The sequence below is a fragment of the Cervus elaphus genome, chromosome 16 (assembly GCF_910594005.1).
Source record: "Cervus elaphus chromosome 16, mCerEla1.1, whole genome shotgun sequence".
In the NCBI taxonomy this organism is placed as follows: Eukaryota; Metazoa; Chordata; class Mammalia; order Artiodactyla; family Cervidae; genus Cervus; species Cervus elaphus.
Genome location: NC_057830.1, coordinates 13495954 through 13516551, shown reverse-complemented (window position 1 = coordinate 13516551; position 20598 = coordinate 13495954). Strand labels below are relative to the sequence as shown.

Sequence of the window (20598 nt, the reverse complement as noted above, 5' to 3'; positions counted from 1 at the left end):
TCTGATAGCTGAGCTGCCCACTGAGAGTACTGCAAAATAAATACCACTAGGATACCAAAATAAATACCACTAGGATACCAAAAAATAACCAAATACTTGTTTGGGGAGGTGGTAAGAATTAGAGCCTACAATGCAGAATGTGGTAATAATTAATTCTTTCTTAACATGACATTCCTTGCACTTTTCAACCTACTCCTAGTTTCTCAGTTTGCTCAGCTATTGCATTCTGCAATTTCCACGCCACCCTGAGGATTCATAAGCCTTTACCACTAAACTAACTCTTGTTAATATACAATATGATTTAGTTACCACTAAGGTCTGTAACGAAATTCTTAGAGCTAGTATGCACTGTTAGTCAACTAATACAATTTAAATGAGATTATAGGCCTCCGTTTACTATCTGATAAAGGTATTAGGCTGAAGCTTTAAATATGGATTTCTTTTGCAAATTGTTTTTCTGCAAATATTTTTACCTGACTACTGCAACGTGATTTTTTCTTTGTCAGGATGACAGGCTCTCATCTTCTCCAAAGTTTATAACTTCACAAAGACTTTACTGATGAAAGGATGTAAAACAAACAAACATAAAATCAAAAATGCATCAGAGTAAAGCAGTAAAGAATTACAAACTTTAATGACATCAACTGAAGAATTTCAAACCATGTTGAGAATCTATATTTTAAAGTTTAAATCTAGTTAATATATTCTAACTCTAACATAATCCTCTAAAGATTGGAGTATTTGTGATGTCAGATGGGCAGAACAATCACTTAGGAAGCATCTAGGAATATTGCTACAATTACTTTACATAAATAGAAATCCATGTCTTTATTAGTAAGATACCACACATCATAGAGTAAAAATTCACATAGGACAGGCTTATAAATATACATAAATCTCAAAATCAATCACAAGTGAACATTAGGTACACAATTATTATAAAACAAATATAACCCATCAATGTCTATTTAAAGGCATAGTTCTTACAAAATAGTATTTGATAGACAAGTCTCAAAAAAGTATTATTAACACTTCTGGAGCCAGATTGTTCCAGCATATCAGCGCATCTGGGGGAATAAGGCATGTGGAGAAGTTGCATTTACACTTCCAGGTGGTCAGGACATTCTATCTGATGAAAAGATAACGGCTTTACTGATCTGGGTGAATGCCACAACCACCACAACACCCCATAATCCTACAGAATTGATCACTCTCCAGAAGAATGAAATGGAATAGCTATTTGCCTAATGGCCAATATCCAGGGGAAACAGAAAACATTAATGTAATATCAGCATAGTAGAAGTGAAAAATCCCAAAGAGCTTGATGATTCACTTAAATCTTTAATCATATTTAAAATCACACTAATAGCCACTATTTCCATGAAAAAGAATGTATACTCATCTATTAAATATAAAAACAACCAAGTATAACTTGAAACTAAATAATTGATTAAATGAATAAGGAATCTATTTAAATATAAAACATGGCTAGGTTGCATGAACATGCCATTTACTCAGTTCACACTAGTCTTAGTTTCTTAACTAACTGTATAGAAAAGTCAAACTCAACAATGATACTTTATACATTCTTAACAAGTCATAGAATGTTGAGTGGAGGAGGCAAAGTTTAATAAAGGACCCAGGAATCCTTTCTACAAACTAAACTACCATAAACTCAAGGGTAGTTTTGCCTATAATACACACAATGTTTTACCTCTTGAGTTTTAAAGTATTTAAGAGATCAGAAACAGACACAATCCTGACAAAGACTTTCAAATGGTATATATATATATGGGCATTTATGTATAAACACAGTGCTCATCACATATGCACAAATGTATATACAAACACACTGAGAATAATCAAACTGTTCACTAAACATAACCAATTCTGTTTAGAGAACAGAGCAATTCTATACAGTAAAGTATTCCCATCACAGCATTTGGACTATTGTGTGGTTCTCAAACATACTTCCATTATGACACAGGAGGTGATGTCACATGTGTAAAACACTCCCATCCCATGAATGTAATAGATTTAGGTAATACTTAAAAATTGTCTAGAGGAAAATACATTAGTCTGAAACACTGTACAGCTGACCCTTGAACAACACAAGTTTGAACTAGTTTGAACAGGTCCACTTAAATATGGATCTTTTTCAATAGTAAATATTACAGTGCTACACGCAGTGAGGCTGGTTGCATCCTTGGATGTGGGACTACGGATAGGAGGAGCCTCAGACGTGGGAACTACATATTTTGGAGGGCTTACTCTAAATTATAGGTGGATTTTCCACTAAAGGACAGTATCAGTATCCCTAAGCCTTTGTGATCTTTAAGGGTCAACTGTAATCCCACCATGAAGAGCAATGGCACAGTAAAAGCCATTCACAATTGCCTCAACCTAGATAAAATAAAACTGCTGTTCACCCAGCTCTGACTTTACTGCTCTCTCTCTCACATCAACTCTGGAAAATATATTAGAATGCAGGTTCTAATGGGAATGCATTATCAAGATAACAATCCATCAATTCTAATTTATTTTACAAATTACTCACTAACATCGATATTTTTACAGTTAACTAGTAACAACTTACATTACTGGCAGTATCCTATGCAACTGATCATGATACCTGGGTCATTTAGCTGAGAGCAAGAGTAGGAAAACTGCAGTCCACAGGCCAACCTGCTGCCTATCTTTGTATGGTCTGCAAGCTAAAGTGGTTCTTACATTAAAATTTTTTTTTAATCTAAAGAAAAATATGGGTGACATGTAAAAGTTATATAAAATCTGAATTTGTGTCAGTGAAGTTTTACTGGAACACTGCCATGCTCACTGGTTTATGTATTGTCTGTGACAGCTGAACAGCTGAGAGACTTTAAAGCCTGGACCTTTAAAGCCTATTTATCATCTGAACCTTTACAGAAAAACTTTGCTGACCCTCAGGCCAGAACTAAGAATGACAGCCTCAGTGTTAATAGCTCTTAAGCACAAAATCCTGAATATAGACTGTAAACTTAATTACAGAAACAGTAGTAAAAAAAACTCTGTGGGATGCAATCTATCCCTGAGTTGTCCAAACTGTCCAATTTCCTTAAGGACAGAAGCCAACTAAAGATAATGAAATATGGCCCCTGCATTTTGTCTGAAATCATGTTGGCAAATTCATCTTTGAGACTACAGTGAAGCAAGAAAAGGGCACTAGGCCCTAAGTTGGAAGACCCGGGTTTTAGGTAAGTCACTTTTAAGACAAATACATTCTAATCTTTTCCAATCTGTGTATTATTTTTAAATAATATAAAAAGCACTAAAATGGCAAAATAATCAAAATGCTTTATTTTTTCTTTTTCAAAATGTTTTAAGAAAAGAAAAAGAAAGTAAAATGTACCCCTTTCCCTAAATCTAACTATAAAAAGTCCTCCTATTCATTGTAAATTGCTTAATGGAGGAAAAAAGTGAAAGTGAAGTCACTCAGTCATGTCTGACTCTTCGAAACCCCATGGACTGCAGCCTACCAGGCTCCTCCATCCATGGGATTTTCCAGGCAAGAATACTGGAGTGGGTTGCCATTTCCTTCTCCAGGAGATCTTCCTAACCCAGGGGAAAAAAGCACTTGGCTAATTTGGGTGTGGAGAGTGGGTGTGCATGTGCCTTTTTAAAGTAAGTGTATTGGATAAAACGGTGTCTCAAGCCCTCGCCAACACTGGTACATGTTCAGTCGTTTCAGTCATGTACGACTCTTTGCAACCTTATGGACTGTAGCCCGCCAGGCTCCTCTGTCCGTGGGGATTCTCCAGGTAAGAATGTTGGAGTGGGTTGCCATGCCCTCCTCCAGGGCATCTTCCTTAACCCAGGGACTGAACCTGCCTTTCTCACGTCTTCAACACTGGTTGGCAGGTTCTTGACCACTAGCGCCACCTTGGAAGCCAGCACTGGTAATTCATGCCAAATGCCTAGCCTCAGTTTTTTCATCTGTAAAACTGGACTAATAACAGAATCTACTTCCTCTGGTTGTTGTGAGGATTAAATGAGTTAATCCATGTAAAGTGCTTAGAACAGCACTAAATAAATTTAGCAAATATTATTATTCTACCTGGGCATTTACAAAAATACACTGGTTGGGTATCTCCCCTATAACAAGTACAATGTTAGAAAAAGGACTACCGAGATAAAATAGAAGTTGATTCTCCTATGCTAGGTAAGAATTAATGAAATTTGAGTCTACAGAATTTTAACTTTAGTATGTCCATAAACTGATGATTCTCTGAGATGATGGTGAAATTCAGTTTTGCATTCCTGGTCTATAAATTCTCATTTCTGAACAGTGATTATTGTTAAAAATGTCAAACTCTGTTTTACAGGGCAAAACAGCATTGTTATGAAAGATCTTTCTATTTATGTTTCAAAAGACAAAAGCTCAGTGTTTGCTAAGAGAATGACCACAGGAAGAACATAAAAATGTTGGCCAGTCTGGCAATATATGTGAAATACAAGCTTTGTGAACCAAACTTGCCACGAAGTAGTTTCATTTATGTATTCATTCAACAAATGTTTGCTGAGTACCTACTATGTAGGAGTGTCTGTTACAATCATGAATAACAAGCTGTAGTCCCTCCATTAGGGAGTTAGCAGGGAGGACAAGCCAGCAGTGAAGGAAAGTGTGATGAGTAAAATGACTGGGAAGCCGAGTGTGCTATGAGAGCATTTGGCAGGGGCCTGAACCCACTTAGTCCAGGGGATTGGAGGAAGAAACACTTAGGCTGTGACCTGAAAGATGCATAGGAGTTCAGCACGCCTAGGCAGTGGAGAATGTCTGGGCACAGGAATGTCAAGAGAAGCGAGAAATTGGGTCTGAAGAACTGAGAGCAATTCAGTCTTGCTGGGACCCAGCAAGGTGAGGGGTGGTGACAAAAGACGGCAGTGCAGGTAATCAAAGTGTTTCTCATTTTACACTAATGGAAATGAGAGATCGTTGAAAGTTCAAAGCACAAATATGCAAGACTGGTAATCCAAGGAAAAACAGTTCATGAAACAATTAGCCTGACTTGAAAGTAAGCAGAGGGAAAATCCCTTAATTTATTCTTTCTCTTCCTGCTACAGAGACTAGCTTGAGTCTCGATTTAGTTTTAACCTATTTATAGAGGAATTATTATACACGAGGGGGTGAAATATAAAAATATTTGCTTTCTTATTTACAATGTGGGTGTTGCACACTCAGTGTCCTCACGGCTACACAACCACTACACAACCACCTTAGAAGGTGACATACAGGCCATCCTCAGCCAGGGCTGGTGGGCTTCGTAATGAGGCCACTGCAGTCAGGTGGAGCCTGGGACTTGAGTCAGATGACTTGAGTTTGAAGCCATTGTTCAATGACACTGGACCTCTCTCCATCTGCAATGAGGATCATTTCTCCTGCATCCCTTGGATGCAAGTGGTAAATTGTGCAAAGTCACAGAACTGGGATGCTTTCGTCATTTTGTTCAGTTCCAGAAGCATGTGAAAGCCTTTTCCACAGGGGAAGTGGCCTTTCACCTCCGACATGGATTCCAAGGATGGCATTAGAAATCACAGTCTCCAGTGTTGTTTAATCACAAAACCCACAAAGTTGAAGACAGCTTTAAAGCAATGGGGTGTGGTGTGGTGGGGAGCCAGAAGACTCCAGAACTCTACAATGGGAATGCCTCAGCAGCATACACCCATAGACGCTTTCCCTCTAAACGGGCTGTTAACTCAGACAGCTGGAGTAAAGCAACATTTGGGTTCCTTTGAAAAAAGAAAGTGCATTAAGTCAAGACATTAGTATAAATTATGCTGACGGCTAACCCAGTTTACAAGTCTGAACATGTGAATGGATACTCTAAGTAAATTCACTTGATGGGGCATTTTCTAATTTTAAAAATGTCATCTTTAAAAGGTTTCTACTCCAAATTTCCACAATCTCCAAAAATGTTAATTTATTATCAAAATGCCTTGAATATTTAAGATGATTTGTGTATTATAATACATTTAATTGTACTCAACATATGTTGATTCTGACAACAAAATTAGCTGTAACCACAAACGAATACCTTAATTTATTAAATATAGTGGTAGTGGAGTCCAAATTCTAACTTCTAAGAATGCCCATATTTTTTATCCTTAATATAATTTTACATCTTCAGGAATACTCACAGTTTTGTTTCTAACCTTTCCAAGCAGCAATAAAAAAATGTGTTCCCTTAGCTACTTACTAGTTGAGAAGATATTTCAAATAAATCTGAACCATTTTCATATCACTGTTACCTCCATCATTCTCCTCATGAGCTGTGTAAATATCTAAAGACCTTCATGCTCTGTGGGAATCTGAAAGTTCTTCTGCCTAGAAGGCTGACTGTGAATTGGGCCGTCCAGCGAAGTTCTCGTTAGTATTACTCCAAATAACTCTCTTGAACTGTAGTTGGAAGAGTGAAGACTGTTTAGAGACACAGTTTCTAAGCCTGGCTTTCTCTGCTTCGCTATGTGTTATCTGACTGCGAGCAGCCAAGGCTACATGGCACAAGAATCATAAAAAGAGTGTCTTCTTGGGTCTCAAATTCCAATCAGTGTAATAATGATAGCAATAACCATTTTCGTCAACCCAACTCAGACATGTTGTAAAGCTCAAGTAAGAAAACATATTTGAAAATGAGTGCTTAGAAAAGTTTCAAGTACTTTCTAAAAGTGTGGGTCATTATTAAACAACACTCTTCAATTAGAAAAGAAGCTTGCTCTTTTTTCCAAAAAGCTGAATCATCTGTGTCTTGTTTTTGTTTTTTTACATAATAGAAGCTAAAATAATACTGAATATTTTTTAAAAATATACTAAAGGCTTTCTAATGCATTGACTCTGTTGGCTCTGCCATTGTGGTTAAGGGGTTCCCATCAATAAGTAGAAGGTCAGGGCAACAATTAGAAGCAGACAGAACGGAGAGGAGAAGGTCTGATAGGCAGCCGATGGCATAAAAATGTCCTCGTACTTGTAAATACTGACAACACGCTCTGAAGTCGGTGGTGAGTCTATATCATGTCGGGTGATAGAGCCTTTGAGAAGAAAGAAAGAAAAAGGAAGCAGCAAGAGAAAAAAGGTACAGATTTAAAATGATACATGCAAACCACAGAAAAATGAGACAAATCTTCAAAGAGCTGCTATTTTTTTCAAAAATATTTTTAATATTAATATATGGATCACTAACAACTCCTGACCGACACCCTTGCAGATGGAAGTCTATCGGATGTAAAGTGGAAGCCTGCCCAGGCCAGATCAGACAGGATGTGCTGTGTGTCCATAAGTCTGCATGTCTGTCTGGCAGAGTGGAATGGAGTCGTACGAAAGTAGGAGAATTAAGATACCAAACAAGTCTTTGGACGGAAAACATTTTTTGAGCTGGTTAGAAGAGGAAAAAGGGAAAGGCTATATGTAAAAGCTGCTTCATAAGCTAAAATTGATGGGAAGGGCCTGACCTTTTGATTAACCAATATGAAACTCGGGTGAGGGAGACACGCCCATGAGTTCTGAGCAAAGATCTCCTTGGAAAACAGGCCTCAAAGGCAGGGTTTTGAAGGTACTGTCTGCCAGGGAAGCTGTGCCATACTTGACATGCCCAGCCCCTATCCCAGTGTCCATGCTGGCTCTCGTTAACACAAACCGAACTCCTCAGGTTGGCAAGAGTTTTTGTCTCAACGGGTCCCACTCTCCTCTCATTCCTAACCTCGCTCCTTGGTCACCATTGTGAATTCCCAGGCTTAACTGTGTACCTCCAGTTCATGCCCTTCTTGAGAGACATCTAATCCCATATCCTCCCTTCAAGGCTCAGCTCACAGTTTATCCTCTTTGAGAGACCTTAAGAGGATGAATAGGGTTTGATCACCAGAGAGGCATTAGAATAGTGTTCACGAGACAGGAAAAGCACAAGCCTGTCTGTAAGGTAGGCATGCGTCCGTGTTGTTTGGAGATATTGAGAACAACGACAGGATGCTGAGAGTGCTTATCAGGCAAAGTCTCCAGTGTTGGGGAGGGCTTGGAATACTGGGCCATGATGCCATATGTGTAAGAAGATGACCTTCTGAGGTGCAGCACTTGCCAGCAATTTCAAATACTTGTTTTCATTTAACCCTTACAATAATGCTATGAAATCAATATCATTATTATCCTCATTTTAGAGAAAAAGAAATTAGAACTCAGAATTTAGATAAAAGCTAGATACAGCTACCAAGGGGCAGAATCAACACTCAAACTCAGCGTTTTAGATTCCAAACCCCATCATTTAAAATAAGTTCATTTCTCCAGCCTAAGACATAGTTTATTTCCCAGGGTACTAAGAGTAGTCAAAAATATAATTGCAGATTCATTGTCAGTAACCTGGGAAATAAGCAAATGGAAAAGGGGTCACAAATCTGGAGGCATCCAGATGTTTTCCCAACTAGAAACAGGCAAAGAAAGGCATGAAATTTCCAATCAATCACTGGCAACAATTTAAAGGAAAGAAAAAGATCATATTAGACAATGGATGGAAAAAAAAGTGAAAGTATCAGTCACTCAGTCGTATCCAACTCTTTGTGACCCTGTGAAATATAGTCCACCAGGCTCCTCTGTCCATGGAATTTTCTAGGCAAGAATACTGGGTAGCCATTTCCTTCTCCAGGGGATCTTCCTGACCCAGGGATCGAACACGGGTCTCTTGAGTCTCCTGCATCAGCAGGTGGATTCTTTACCACTAGTGGCACCTGGGAATCCCCCGAGCAGATTCCTTAAGCTCTCTAAAATGAGGATAATTCCTACAGTTCTGGACATGGTGAGAAGTAAATGAGACCATTGTGAGAAACAGAGTCCATACACCATATACAGCAGACATACGATCTGTTTCATCAAGCCATAGCTCATCATAGATTATCTTGTATTTAACTATGTTAATTTAACATAACAACTAAGTTAACTTGTAAGTTAACTATTAACCTTCTTGCTTTAACTATGCATGTGTATAGCTTGTCCCATTCTGTGTTCATGTGTATGATAAGTCCATTACTATACTCTGAAGGCAGGATCCTGTCTCCTTTTTCTATGTTATACAAAGTGCTCATCACTTTCTTAGAAATAATGACTCCCAGTCAATAATGACTCAAGCACAGCAGTGTCTGGTGTTTAATCCAGATGCCAAAATGTAAGCTTACCCTGAATGGCTGGACCCCAAGCAAACAGGTAATACCAACTCAAATGCAGATCGACAATCGTTTCATCTCTGGGAACGTTTACAGGCCGTTTAAATCTGCAGGTGACCCGATTGTTCTCAAAAACTCCTTCTTCATCTCTGGCAGGGTTTCTCTGAATCTCCTTTGCCCACTGGCCTACATTATAGAAGTGCTGTATGCGGACCCTGCCATTGTCGTCGTGGACACAGGCCATGACATCGTCACCACCCTGACACAAAAGATGATGGAGAAAAAAGTTAAAGGTGCATCTTAGGCAAACTCTTCAGCAAGAGAGAAATTTCACTCCAAAATATACATTCCATGACCTGTGTAATTGGAAGTCCCACCCCCAAAATTGCTTAAAATGCCATTAAAAACCTTTAATCAAGTGACCAGAGTTTGCACCACTATATCTGGCATTGAGTGTCTCCTCATGTGCCACTTAGGGAAGATTACATCACCAGCTCTCTAGCAGTCCTGCCAAAAACACAGATACTTAACCTAATCATGAGCAAACAAATCCAAATTGAAGGTCATTCTACCAAAAAAAGTGGCCTGTAACCTTCAAAAGGGTCAATATCATGAAAGACTAAAAAAGAAAATGCTAAAACACTGTTTCAAAATCAAGAAGAAGACTAAAGATATTGTCATGTCAACACATGACAACTAATGGTGTTCCTACACAGACCCCTGAATCATAAAATAAAATTTTCTATAAAGCATAGTATTGGGGCAAAGGGCAACTTTTGATAGTGGACAGTATATCTGATAAAACTACTGTATCTATGTTAAACTTCCTGCATTTAATAAATTATATAATGAAAAAGAATATCCTTGATCTTAGGAGATACCCGCTTAAATATTTAGGGATAAAGGGTCATGATAAAGGGTCAATCTAACCTCTCAAGTTTGTAGAAAATAATAAAAATAGTAAGTAGTAGAAGTCAGAGGAGTAGCAGCAGCAGAGAGAGATAAAGCGCGTACGGCAAACGTTACTGTTTGTGAATACGTTCTGGAACCAGATGGTGGTGGTTCCACACCAGGAATGCAGTTGATGCCACTGAATTGTATACTTGAAAATGGTTAAAATAGTAAGTTTTAGGTTGTATATGCTTTACCACAATAAAAAGTTATGATTTGGGGAAACATACATATAGGAGTTTATTAGACGACTCAGTGGAAAAGACCCTGATGCTGGGAAAGATTGGGGGCAGGAGGAGAGGGGGACGACAGAGGATGAGATGATTGGACGGCGTCACCGACTCAATGAACATGAGTTTGAGCAAACTCAGGGAGATGGTGAAGGACAGGGAAGCCTGGCATGCTGCGGTCCATAGTGTCCCAAAGAGTCGGACACAACTTAGCAGCTGAACAACAGGTGAAACATGTATATATATAGGAGCTTATGGTCCTATTGCCAGCATCTGTTGGATCATAGAAAAAGCAAGAGAATTCCAGAAAAACATCTACTTCTGCTTCATTGACTATGCTAAAGTCTTTGTGTGGATCACAACAAACTGGAAAATTCTTCAAGATATGGGAATACCAGGCCACATCACCTGCCTCCTGAGAAATCTGTATGTAGGTCAAGAAGCAATAGTTAGAATCGGACATGGAAGAATGAACTGGTTCAAAATTGGGAAAGGAGTATGTCAAAGCTGTATATTGTTACCCTTCTTATTTAACTTATATGTAGAATACATCATGCAAAATGCTGGGTTGGATAAAGCTCAAGCTGGAATCAAGATTTCCAGGAGAAATATCTGTAACCTCAGATATGCAGATGATACCACCTTTACGGCAGAGAGCGAAGAGGAACTTAAAAAGCCTCTTGATGAAGGTGAAAGAGGAGAGTGAAAAAAACTGGCTTAAAACTAAACATTCAAAAAACGAAGATCATGGCATCCAGTCCCATCACTTCATGGCAAATAGATGGGAAAAAAATGGAAACAGTGACAGACTTAATTTTCCTAGGCTCTAAAATCACTGCAGACGGTGACTGCAGCCATGAAATTAAAAGACACTTACTCCTTGGGAGAAAAGCTATGACACACCTAGACAGTGAATTAAAAAGCAGAGACATTAATTTGCCAACAAAGGTCCATCTAGTCAGAGCTATGGTTTTTCCAGTGGTCAGGTACAGATGTCAGAGTTGGACCATAAAGAAGGTTGAGCACTGAAGAACTGATGTTTTCAAACTGTGGTACCAGAGAAGACTCTTGAGAGTCCCTTGAACAGCAAAGAGATCAAACCAGTCAATCCTAAAGGAAATCAGTCCTGAATATTCATTGGGAAGACTGAAGCTGACGCTCCAATACTTCAGCCACCTGATGCGAAGAGCCGACTCGTTGGAAAAGACCCTGATGCTGGGAAAGATTGAAGGCAGAAGAAGGGGGCAACCGAGGCTGAGATGGTTGGATGGCATCACCGACACAATGGACATGAATTTGAGCAAACTCCAGGAGGTCGCAAAGGACAGGGAAGACTGGTGTGCGGCAGTCCACAGGGTCACAAAGAGTCGGACACGACTGAGTGACTGGACAACAACGACAACGGTCCTACTCCTGCAACTTGTCTATTGGATTAACGTTTAAAAAAACAAACAAACTAAAAAAGTTAAAGGTGTTTATCAGCTATGAGAAATGTACCCCTCTGTGGAGAATCCTGATAATGGGGGAGGCTCTGCGTGTGTGGGGACAGGGTGTGTGGGAATTTTCTGTACCCTCTTCAATTTTGCTGTGAACCTAAACCTCTCTAAAGAATAAAATCTAATAAAGAAATCAGCAATGCATTATTTCCAAAAAAAAGTCAATGACTATTACAAAGAGGTTCCATGTTGCTTTTCCCATGCATCAGGTTTTGAAAATCTTTAAATCTGTGCTTCTTAGAGTAATAGGAAGAGAAAAAGAAACCTAGATTTTAAAGGCCTTTAGATAGCAAAATGTCAAACATGAAATGTGGATGCTTCTTACTCAACCTCCCTCCTCTGAGCCCCCTTATGGTAACAGCTGCACCATGGATGCAAATCCATTCCTGGACAAGAAATGGTCAACTGCACTGCAAGCCAGCCTGTTGGATGGCACACAGCCACTCTTTTTCCCATTGACCTGAAGTAGGAGATAAGTGATGTAGACTAGTATCCATGCAGTCTTACCAGGTGGACCCATTGTTTTGCACCCTCGAATGAGAAGTTCATTCTTCTAGCGACCTCTCCAAAAACAAACTCAACGGAATTTTGATTGCATAGCCTGATCCTCGAATCTCTTCTTATAACCCACCTATAACCCAGGTCCAATCCACTGGCAAAAGCCCGTCAGTATTACCTTCAAAATATATCTGAAACCTGGGCCCTGCCCACCACTCCTGCTGCCCTCATCTCACTCTAAGAGCCTCAAAACAGACGAGGTGAAGAGAAGCATATTATACAAAAAGCAGCCGCACATGCAAAGGTTCAACGGCCTGAGAAAGTGTGGCTGTTTGGGAAGCACCTTGGCACAATGCCTGGCAAATGATGAGGCTCTGGAAGAAAGGGGAGAATGCGGCAGAGGACAGAGAGACGCAGAGGTAAGGAATGGACAGCAACCTGGGTTCCTGCCTGTTCCCGGCCACAGTCCTTTCTAAGGGCCAGATGCATTCTTGACAATGTATGATGTGGAATATTGAATTGCTGAACCCAATTCTTCACTCCCCTGTTGTCATATTATATATCTACACCTTCACAAGGCCTCTTGGTTGGCAAGGATACTTCTCTGCCCTTTCATTTTGGGCTAGGCTGGATGGCTTACTCAGGGCAATGGAATATTACCAGCAGATGTGATGTGAACACTGGTTTGAAATCAGCTTGGATGACTCTTGTACTTCTGCCTCTGCCATGAAAAAAACATGCCTTGGGAGCCACTGGTTCCAGAATGATTAGACAACACCTGAGTCCAACCCATGGACTGGAGCCAAAAGCAACTGAGTCCCAGCCAGTCCAGACACATGTGAGCAACAAGTCAATGCTGACTGTTATCAGCCATGTGGTTTGGTGGGGCTCTCTTGCAGCATGACTGTGGATGACTGCAGCATGAATACAGGTACCAGGAGATATCCTGTACTCTCATAACCAACCCTACCTTCTCCGTTTAAAATAACTTGAATTATTATTATTTTTTTTAACTTGTAATCGGAGAGCCATAACTAGTATAATCACTATCACGCTGTGACCAATTTACTTGCTTGGAAAAAGAAAATCAAATACCAGGACTTGGCTTCTCCCATTTAAAAGTGGCACAGGCACTTAGGGAAACATCACCACGCTCATTCTCTAAAATCTAAAGTGGTACAGCAGACTGAAGAGAAAAATCACCTTCCACCACGATTTGTGTCTTACCATTTTCTTGTCTGAAGAGAATCCAACTGCTACCCAGCCATCGGTGTCTGCACTCAGCTCAAATTCCACATCAGCCCCTATCATCCGGTAGCTAAGGAAGTAGTCGCAGGTCTCTGCATTACAGCCGGGTTTGCCGTATCTATAGGATATACCAAAACAGGTATTACTGCTTCCTCCTCTACATATTCAAAATACATTAAGAGAGCATCTCTGTGTCAGGCAGGATGCTAAGCAATATGAATCAGATCTCTGCTACCTGAGATCCCAAAATCACAGTTTCATTCAGGAGAGACTGCGAAGATGATCTGCTCCTCTTTATCTATGTACAAAAGAGGTCCAGAGATGAGAAGGGACTTGCAGAGTGAATCAAGCTGTGGCATGGGCCTCAAGTCCTAGCCAGGGTTCCCTACATCTTATTAGAGTTTCTCAAATATTCGCTATTTCTGACTCCTTTTAGAGAACAGAAAAATCCTGAGTTAATAATTTACATAATTTAGATTGCCATTTCTTTTCATTTACAAATTTTCGATTAACAAAAATGAACAAACTGAATACAGATTAAACTACAAAACCAGGACTTTTTAAATTCATAGCATTCAGGGGATAAATGATGTGATTGGCTGAAACTGATTTCCTACTTACCCACCCATGGTATGTCTGATTGTACTCTGTGGGGTCCTTATTTTCAGTCTGCATCTTACTACTAGACACAACTCCATTCTCCTCCACTTTTATCTGTTTGAACTGCTCCAAAACCCTTATACATACAAGGCACCAAACGAATGCCTCATTTATTTATATTCACTGGATGTGAATGCATCATTTACTTAAAAAATTTGCCTTTGCTCTATCGAGCTGCTTGGGGCTAATACAATTCAGACACTAAAGTAAGATGTTTATCCAGATAATCAGATTATGCATTCGTTAATCCGTTTAAGGAGCATCACTGAAATGAAAGCATGAATTTAAATTTTCTTACAGAGAACTTGTGGATCCTTTGAGGATCAGCAAGCCCTAGTTTTAGGAATACTGCCTTTCAGAAACGACTGAAAACTACAGCAATGGGTGGGATAATCTAAGCTCAGATAAAAGGTAGCTAAAGGTACAGGATGCAAGGCTGCTAAGTACTGATGGAGGAGGGAGACAGGGAACATGCAGCTTTGCAGGCAGATACCCTGGGCAGCTGGCAAGGGGTATAAGCTCAAGACCACAGGAACTCAAGTGAAAAAGCTGAAAGGGGTGAGCAAAGCTAAGTGAGTGGGCCAGAAAGCAAGTCTCCCTGAAGCCAGCAGGGCACTAAAACTCCTTTTCTTCTCAAAAATATCCCCTAATCACCAGAATTATTCATTGCTGGCTATCTTCCTCAATAATAATAGTATCACGAGATTTTTAAAAATTCCTTTGAAATACTCGTGCAATCCAAAAACTCAAACCCTCTCTATTCAGTTTTTAGTCCTTGAACTTTGAGTCCCGAACCAAAAAAAAAAAGAAACCACATTCATTGCAATGGCCATCAAAATCCTTACTCAAGGACAATTTGTTTTTGGAAATAAAGGACTCAAAGAAAAGGAGGCTTTCCCAACAAAGCAGAGCTGTCTAGATGGAAGGCCACTGTCTACAATGCTGTTTTCTAGCTCCAGTCTATCACATCTAGATAGAATACTACTGATAATCAGGCACTACACCTGAAACACTATAATCAGTGCATGCTGACTAGCTAGGACCATATAGCTATCCACAGTCATGACCATTGTTTTAAAAAGGAATTGGGTCTTAGACACATCTGATGGGTTGGCCCAAATGTTCGTTTGGGTGAACATTTGGGCCAACCCAATATTATTGCCTGTCCTGCCCACACCCGTGCTGAATGAGCAGAGACAAATTCTGTGTCATATAATTCTTCTTCATACAACCAACTGGTTAGACCCCCGAGTCAATGGCATACAGTCATAAATGAAGAACCAGATAAGTAAGTTCCAGGGCCAAGGGGCGTGAGACAGCTCAAGGCCTTTAAGACTGCAACCTGGGCTGGCCTTTGGAAACAGGTTACATCCGTGCTGAAATTATGAGGGGTGCGGGCCCCTGGTGAGAGTGAACTGCATGCAATTTAAATACTACCTTGAGAAGCAAATCAAAGTCTTAGCTTTAAAGTCCTCCAACTCACAGATCTACCAACCTAAAGCAGCCCTTAGTCTTTCCACAGTCATCCACTTTGATTTTGGCAAATGGATCCACAGGAGGAGCAGTTGGGAAAGGGTAACCTGGCCAGTGAGAATAAATAATGGTTAGAAAATCCAGGACAGCGTTTCCAATGAGAAATGCTACTTTTTAGTAGGTTGAGTATTCTCTATCGCACGAGTCTAGAAACGGTCAAGGCCTCAGAAAAGAGCCCAGTTGATGCCTAATCACCCTGTTCATGAGGGCAGGTGTGGGGCACACATCTTTGAACCCAGCCTACGTGTTAACTGAGAAAGAGCTTTCTCCTCATTTATAGGTAGGGTGCCTGGAGGCATTGAAAGAGGACATAATATCATAACCACTGGCTCACCAGTGTCCATCGGAAGCATGAAAATAGAATTTTATACATTTGCTCTAAAAGAAAGAATGAACAATTCTCTATTTGATAGCAGAGGCTTTCCATTTATAGCTATATATTACAATAGGATCTCTCCGTTTCTGTGAACTATTTTTTCATCAAGCTGTAGAGAACATTTTCGTATCTCATATAAATCTGTTAATCACATCATTTCATGCATCCCTCTTGCAAGATGACTTAACATCATAATGCATTCAACCACACATCAAAGGAGAGCCTGCACTGTGCTTCCAGTTTGTGACCACAAGTATTTTTATTCTAGGCTGTTCACTCCACATACACAGGAAATGTGTGTGATTCATCTGGTATTCTCTGCCCAGCACAGTGCTTAGCACTGGACATTGAAATGATGATGCAATGAATAAATTAAATCACCCATAGATATTAGGCAATGCAAATCACTTTTTTTTTTTTTTTTGCAAATCACTTTAAAAAAACTACTGTTAGCTTTTCTTTTCTCACTATTCTGAAGTCTTTTGTGGTTTGTAATGCTTTTTTAAATGAGGTTTTGTTTACTTTGTTTCATTAAATTATACTTAAAATCCAACAGGTCACACTTGCTTGGTTTATATCTGTGCATTTTCTGTTCCTCTCTACTACGCGAGATCTCTTTTAATTGGAAGATAACTGCTTTACAAAGTTGTGTTGGTTTCTGTTGTTCAACGTGAATTAGCTATAAGCATACATATATTCCCTCCCTCTTCAGCCTCCCTCCCACCCCTCCTCCACCCTACCCGCCTAGGTCAACTACCCTATATGTTGATCACACGCTAAAGTACAATCCTACATTTTCACCATCCTTAAGTACTTGGGCAAAATGCATTACTTTTTCTACTTTCATGCTTATTTTATGCTAAGTCCCACGTCCACTTCAGTACTACAGAGTTCTGCCTTGGATGAGTTTTTATCTTGATTTACTGAGTTCAATGCTACAACTATGTCAAGCATCTTCCTATACGTTCTTCCTTTTAGCTTTCACTATAATGCCGTGGACATTTTTTTCTCAGGATATTTATCCAGGAATGCAAAGACTACTTATGTTTAAGATTCTAGAGGTGTCTGAAAGAGACAATCCCATGTAATGTTGTTTCTGACTAAGGTTCCCCATCTTCTTCCATTATACTTTCTAGCATCTAGAATAATTCATCAGCATACAGCAGATTTCCAGCTCAATAAATGCCAGTCATTATTATCCTTGGTTTATTATTACCATTACATTTTAAAACCATTGGGTAAGATCATCTCTAGAAGAATGGGTTTCTAAGCTCCAAGTAAAAGCAAGTTTTAGAACAAAGGTCACTTATAAATGTACTGAACTAGCTTATTTAGTGTTGGCAAATGGCTCGTTTCTCGGGTTTTTTTCCTAGCACTGATTCCCTTTTATCTTATATGCTTCTAAATCTTGGAATGAGAACTTACGTTGTCAAATGAATTTTGGCATCATTTAATAATGTCACGTTTCTCTCATTTTGTTAAGATGTTTTTAAAAGTTATTTAGTTTTGGCTGCAGTGGGTCTTTGCTGCCGTGTGTGGGCTTTCTCCAGCTGCAGCAAACGGGGGCTACTCTCCAGCTGCGGTGCATGGACTTCGGTTGCGGTGGCTTCTCCTGTCGCAGAGCACAGGCTCTAGAGCACGTGCATTTCAGTAGTTGCAGCACGCTGGCTCAGCAGTGGTGGTGTGTGGGCTGAGTTGTCCTTTGGCATGTGGAATCTTCCCAGACCAGCAACAGAACCCATGTCCCCTGCGTTGGCAGGTGGATTCTGAGCCCCTGGACCACCAGGGAAGTCCTGTAAGATGCTGTATAATAAAGAATTTGATGGGTTTTTGTCCCAGGTTCCTGGGAGGGAGGAATACCCTAAATCCTTGGAATTTTCCAGTGGGTCTTTGTTATTCGTGAGCCCCTTGGGATCACACCTGCATTTATGACTCAGGATGGGCGCTGGTCAGTAGGAAGACCAAACACATGGTTACAGGTTTGGGGCATTGAGCCAGCCCCACCTGGGACAGGGGGGAGGGGAGTGTATGACTGCTGAAGACTGAGTTCAATAATGTAGCTAATGATTAAATCAGTCATGCCTAGGTAATGAAACCCCAACAGAAACTTTGAACCCTGAAGCTGAATGCAGCTTCCTGGTTGGTGAACACACTGAAGTGACAGGAGGGTGACACGTCCTGATTCCATGAAGAGGAATATTTCCTTCCAGGACAGGACATGAAAACTGCATTTGTGGGCCCCCAGACTCTGACCTGTGTGCGTCTTCATTGGCTGTTCCTGAGTCATCCTGAGTTCCTTGATACTAAAACTACAAGTGTATGCATAGCCCATTTCTGAATCCTCTGAGATATTCTAGTGAGTTACAGAGCACGAGGGGGATTGTGGGTGGCCCTAAGAAGAAGTGGAAAGAATACACAGAAGAACTATACAAAAAAGATCTTCATGACCAAGATAATTGCGATGGTGTTATCACTCACCTAGATCCAGACATCCTGGAATGTGAAGTCAAGTGGGCCTTAAGAAGCATCACTACGAACAAAGCTGGTGGAGGTGATGGAATTCCAGTTGAGCTATTTCAAATCCTGAAAGATGACGCTGTGAAAGTGCTGCACTCAATATGTCAGCAAATATGGAAAACTCAGCAGTGGCCACAGGACCAGAAAAGGTCAGTTTTCATTCCAATCCCAAAGAAAGGCAATGCCAAAGAATGCTCAGACTACCACACAATTGCACTCATCTCACATGCTAGTAAAGTAATGCTCAAAATTCTCCAACCAGGCTTCAGCAATACGTGAACCGCGAACTTCCAGATGTTCAAGCTGGTTGTAGAAAAGGCAGAGGGACCAGAGATCAAATTGCCAACATCCACTGGATCGTCAAAAAAGCAAGAGAGTTCCAGAAAAACATCTATTTCTGCTTTCTTGGCTATGCCAAAGCCTTTGACTGTGTGGATCACAATAAACTGTGGAAAATTCTGAAAGAGATGGGAATCCCAGACCACCTAACCTGCCTCTTGAGAAATCTGTATGCAGGTCAGGAAGCAACAGTTAGAACTAGACATGGAACAACAGACTGGTTCCAAATAGGAAAAGGAGTATGTCAAGGCTGTATATGGTCACCCTGCTTATTTAACTTATCTGCAGAGTACATCATGAGAAACGCTGGGCTGGATGAAGCACAAGCAGGAATCAAGATTGCCAGGAGAAATATCAATAACCTCAGATATGCAGATGACACCTTCCTTATGGCAGAAAGTGAAGAACTAAAGAGCTTCTTGATGAAAGTGAAAGAGGAGAGTGAAAAAGTTGGCTTAAAGCTCAACATTCAGAAAACTAAGATCATGGCATCTGGTCCCATCACTTCATGGTAGATAGATGTGGAAACAGTGGAAACAGTGTCAGACTTTATTTTGGCGGGCTCCAAAATCACTGCAGATGGTGACTGCAGCCATGAAATTAAAAGACGCTTACTCCTTGGAAGGAAAGTTATGACCAACCTAGACAGCATATTAAAAAGCAAAGACATTACTTTGCCAACAAAGGTCCGTCTAGTCAAGGCTATGGTTTTTCCAGTAGTCATGTATGGATGTGAGAGTTGGACTATAAAGAAAGCTGAGCACTGAAGAACTGATGCTTTTGAACTGTGGTGTTGGAGAAGACTCTTGAGAGTCCCTGGACCACAAGGAGATCCAACCAGTCCATCCTAAAGGAGATCAGTCCTGGGTGTTCATTGGAAGGACTGATGTTGAATTTGAAACTCCAATCCTTTGGCCACCTGATGCGAAGAGCTGACTCATTAGAAAAGACCCTGATGCTGGGAAAGATTGAGGGCAGGAGGAGAAGGGGATGACAGAGGATGAGATGGCTGGATGGCATCATCAACTCGATGAACATGGGTTTGGGTGAACTCCGGGAGTTGGTGATGGACAGGGAGGCCTGGCATGCTGTGGTTCATGGGGTCGCAAAGAGTGGACACAACTGAGCGACTGAACTGACTGACTGACTTGGATTGGTAGCCAGCTGGTCTGAAGTGAGTACAGTCTTATTGTGGACCACGCCCTTTAACCTGTTGGGGTCATGACTGCCAGAACTGAATTTCAAGACCGCAACTGGGTTTGGTATCAGAAGATAAGCAGAGCAATGTTTTATTTTTTTCCTGAAATTAAATGATCTCCCTATTTGGGATAAAGTATGTTGGGACCACATGGCAATATTTAAGCTCCTGTTTCTCAGCTACAGCCCAGCCTATACAGTCAGCTCCAGGATGGGCTAGGACTCTGCAAACCACATTTCTCCTCTGCCAGCTGGCTAGGTTCTGCCACAAGGAAACATTAGAGGGAGGCTGGGAGGCAGGAGGACCTGCCAAAATCAGACCATTTGTTCCTGTTTGACTGCTGTCCAATCAGCAAGTCCTCAGCAACTCCACTTC

The 20598-nt window shown here is 40.5% G+C and overlaps 1 protein-coding gene across 3 annotated transcripts in view; it reads right to left on the bottom strand.

Annotated features, from left to right (window-relative positions):
- Positions 1–601: 601 nt before the first annotated feature.
- FRRS1L (ferric chelate reductase 1 like) overlaps positions 602–20598 on the bottom strand; it is a 28627-nt gene continuing 8630 nt past the window's right edge. For 2 of the 3 annotated variants that reach the window (XM_043927352.1, XM_043927353.1), the window contains exons 2-5: positions 15756–15840; positions 13580–13718; positions 9190–9436; positions 602–7062 (exon numbers count right to left, since the gene is read on the bottom strand). In XM_043927352.1, the coding sequence (XP_043783287.1) occupies positions 6890–7062; positions 9190–9436; positions 13580–13718; positions 15756–15840 (644 nt within the window). In that variant the 3' untranslated portion in view covers positions 602–6889. The remainder of the gene's footprint in view (positions 7063–9189; positions 9437–13579; positions 13719–15755; positions 15841–20598) is intronic. The other variant, XR_006345786.1, reaches the window with a different exon arrangement.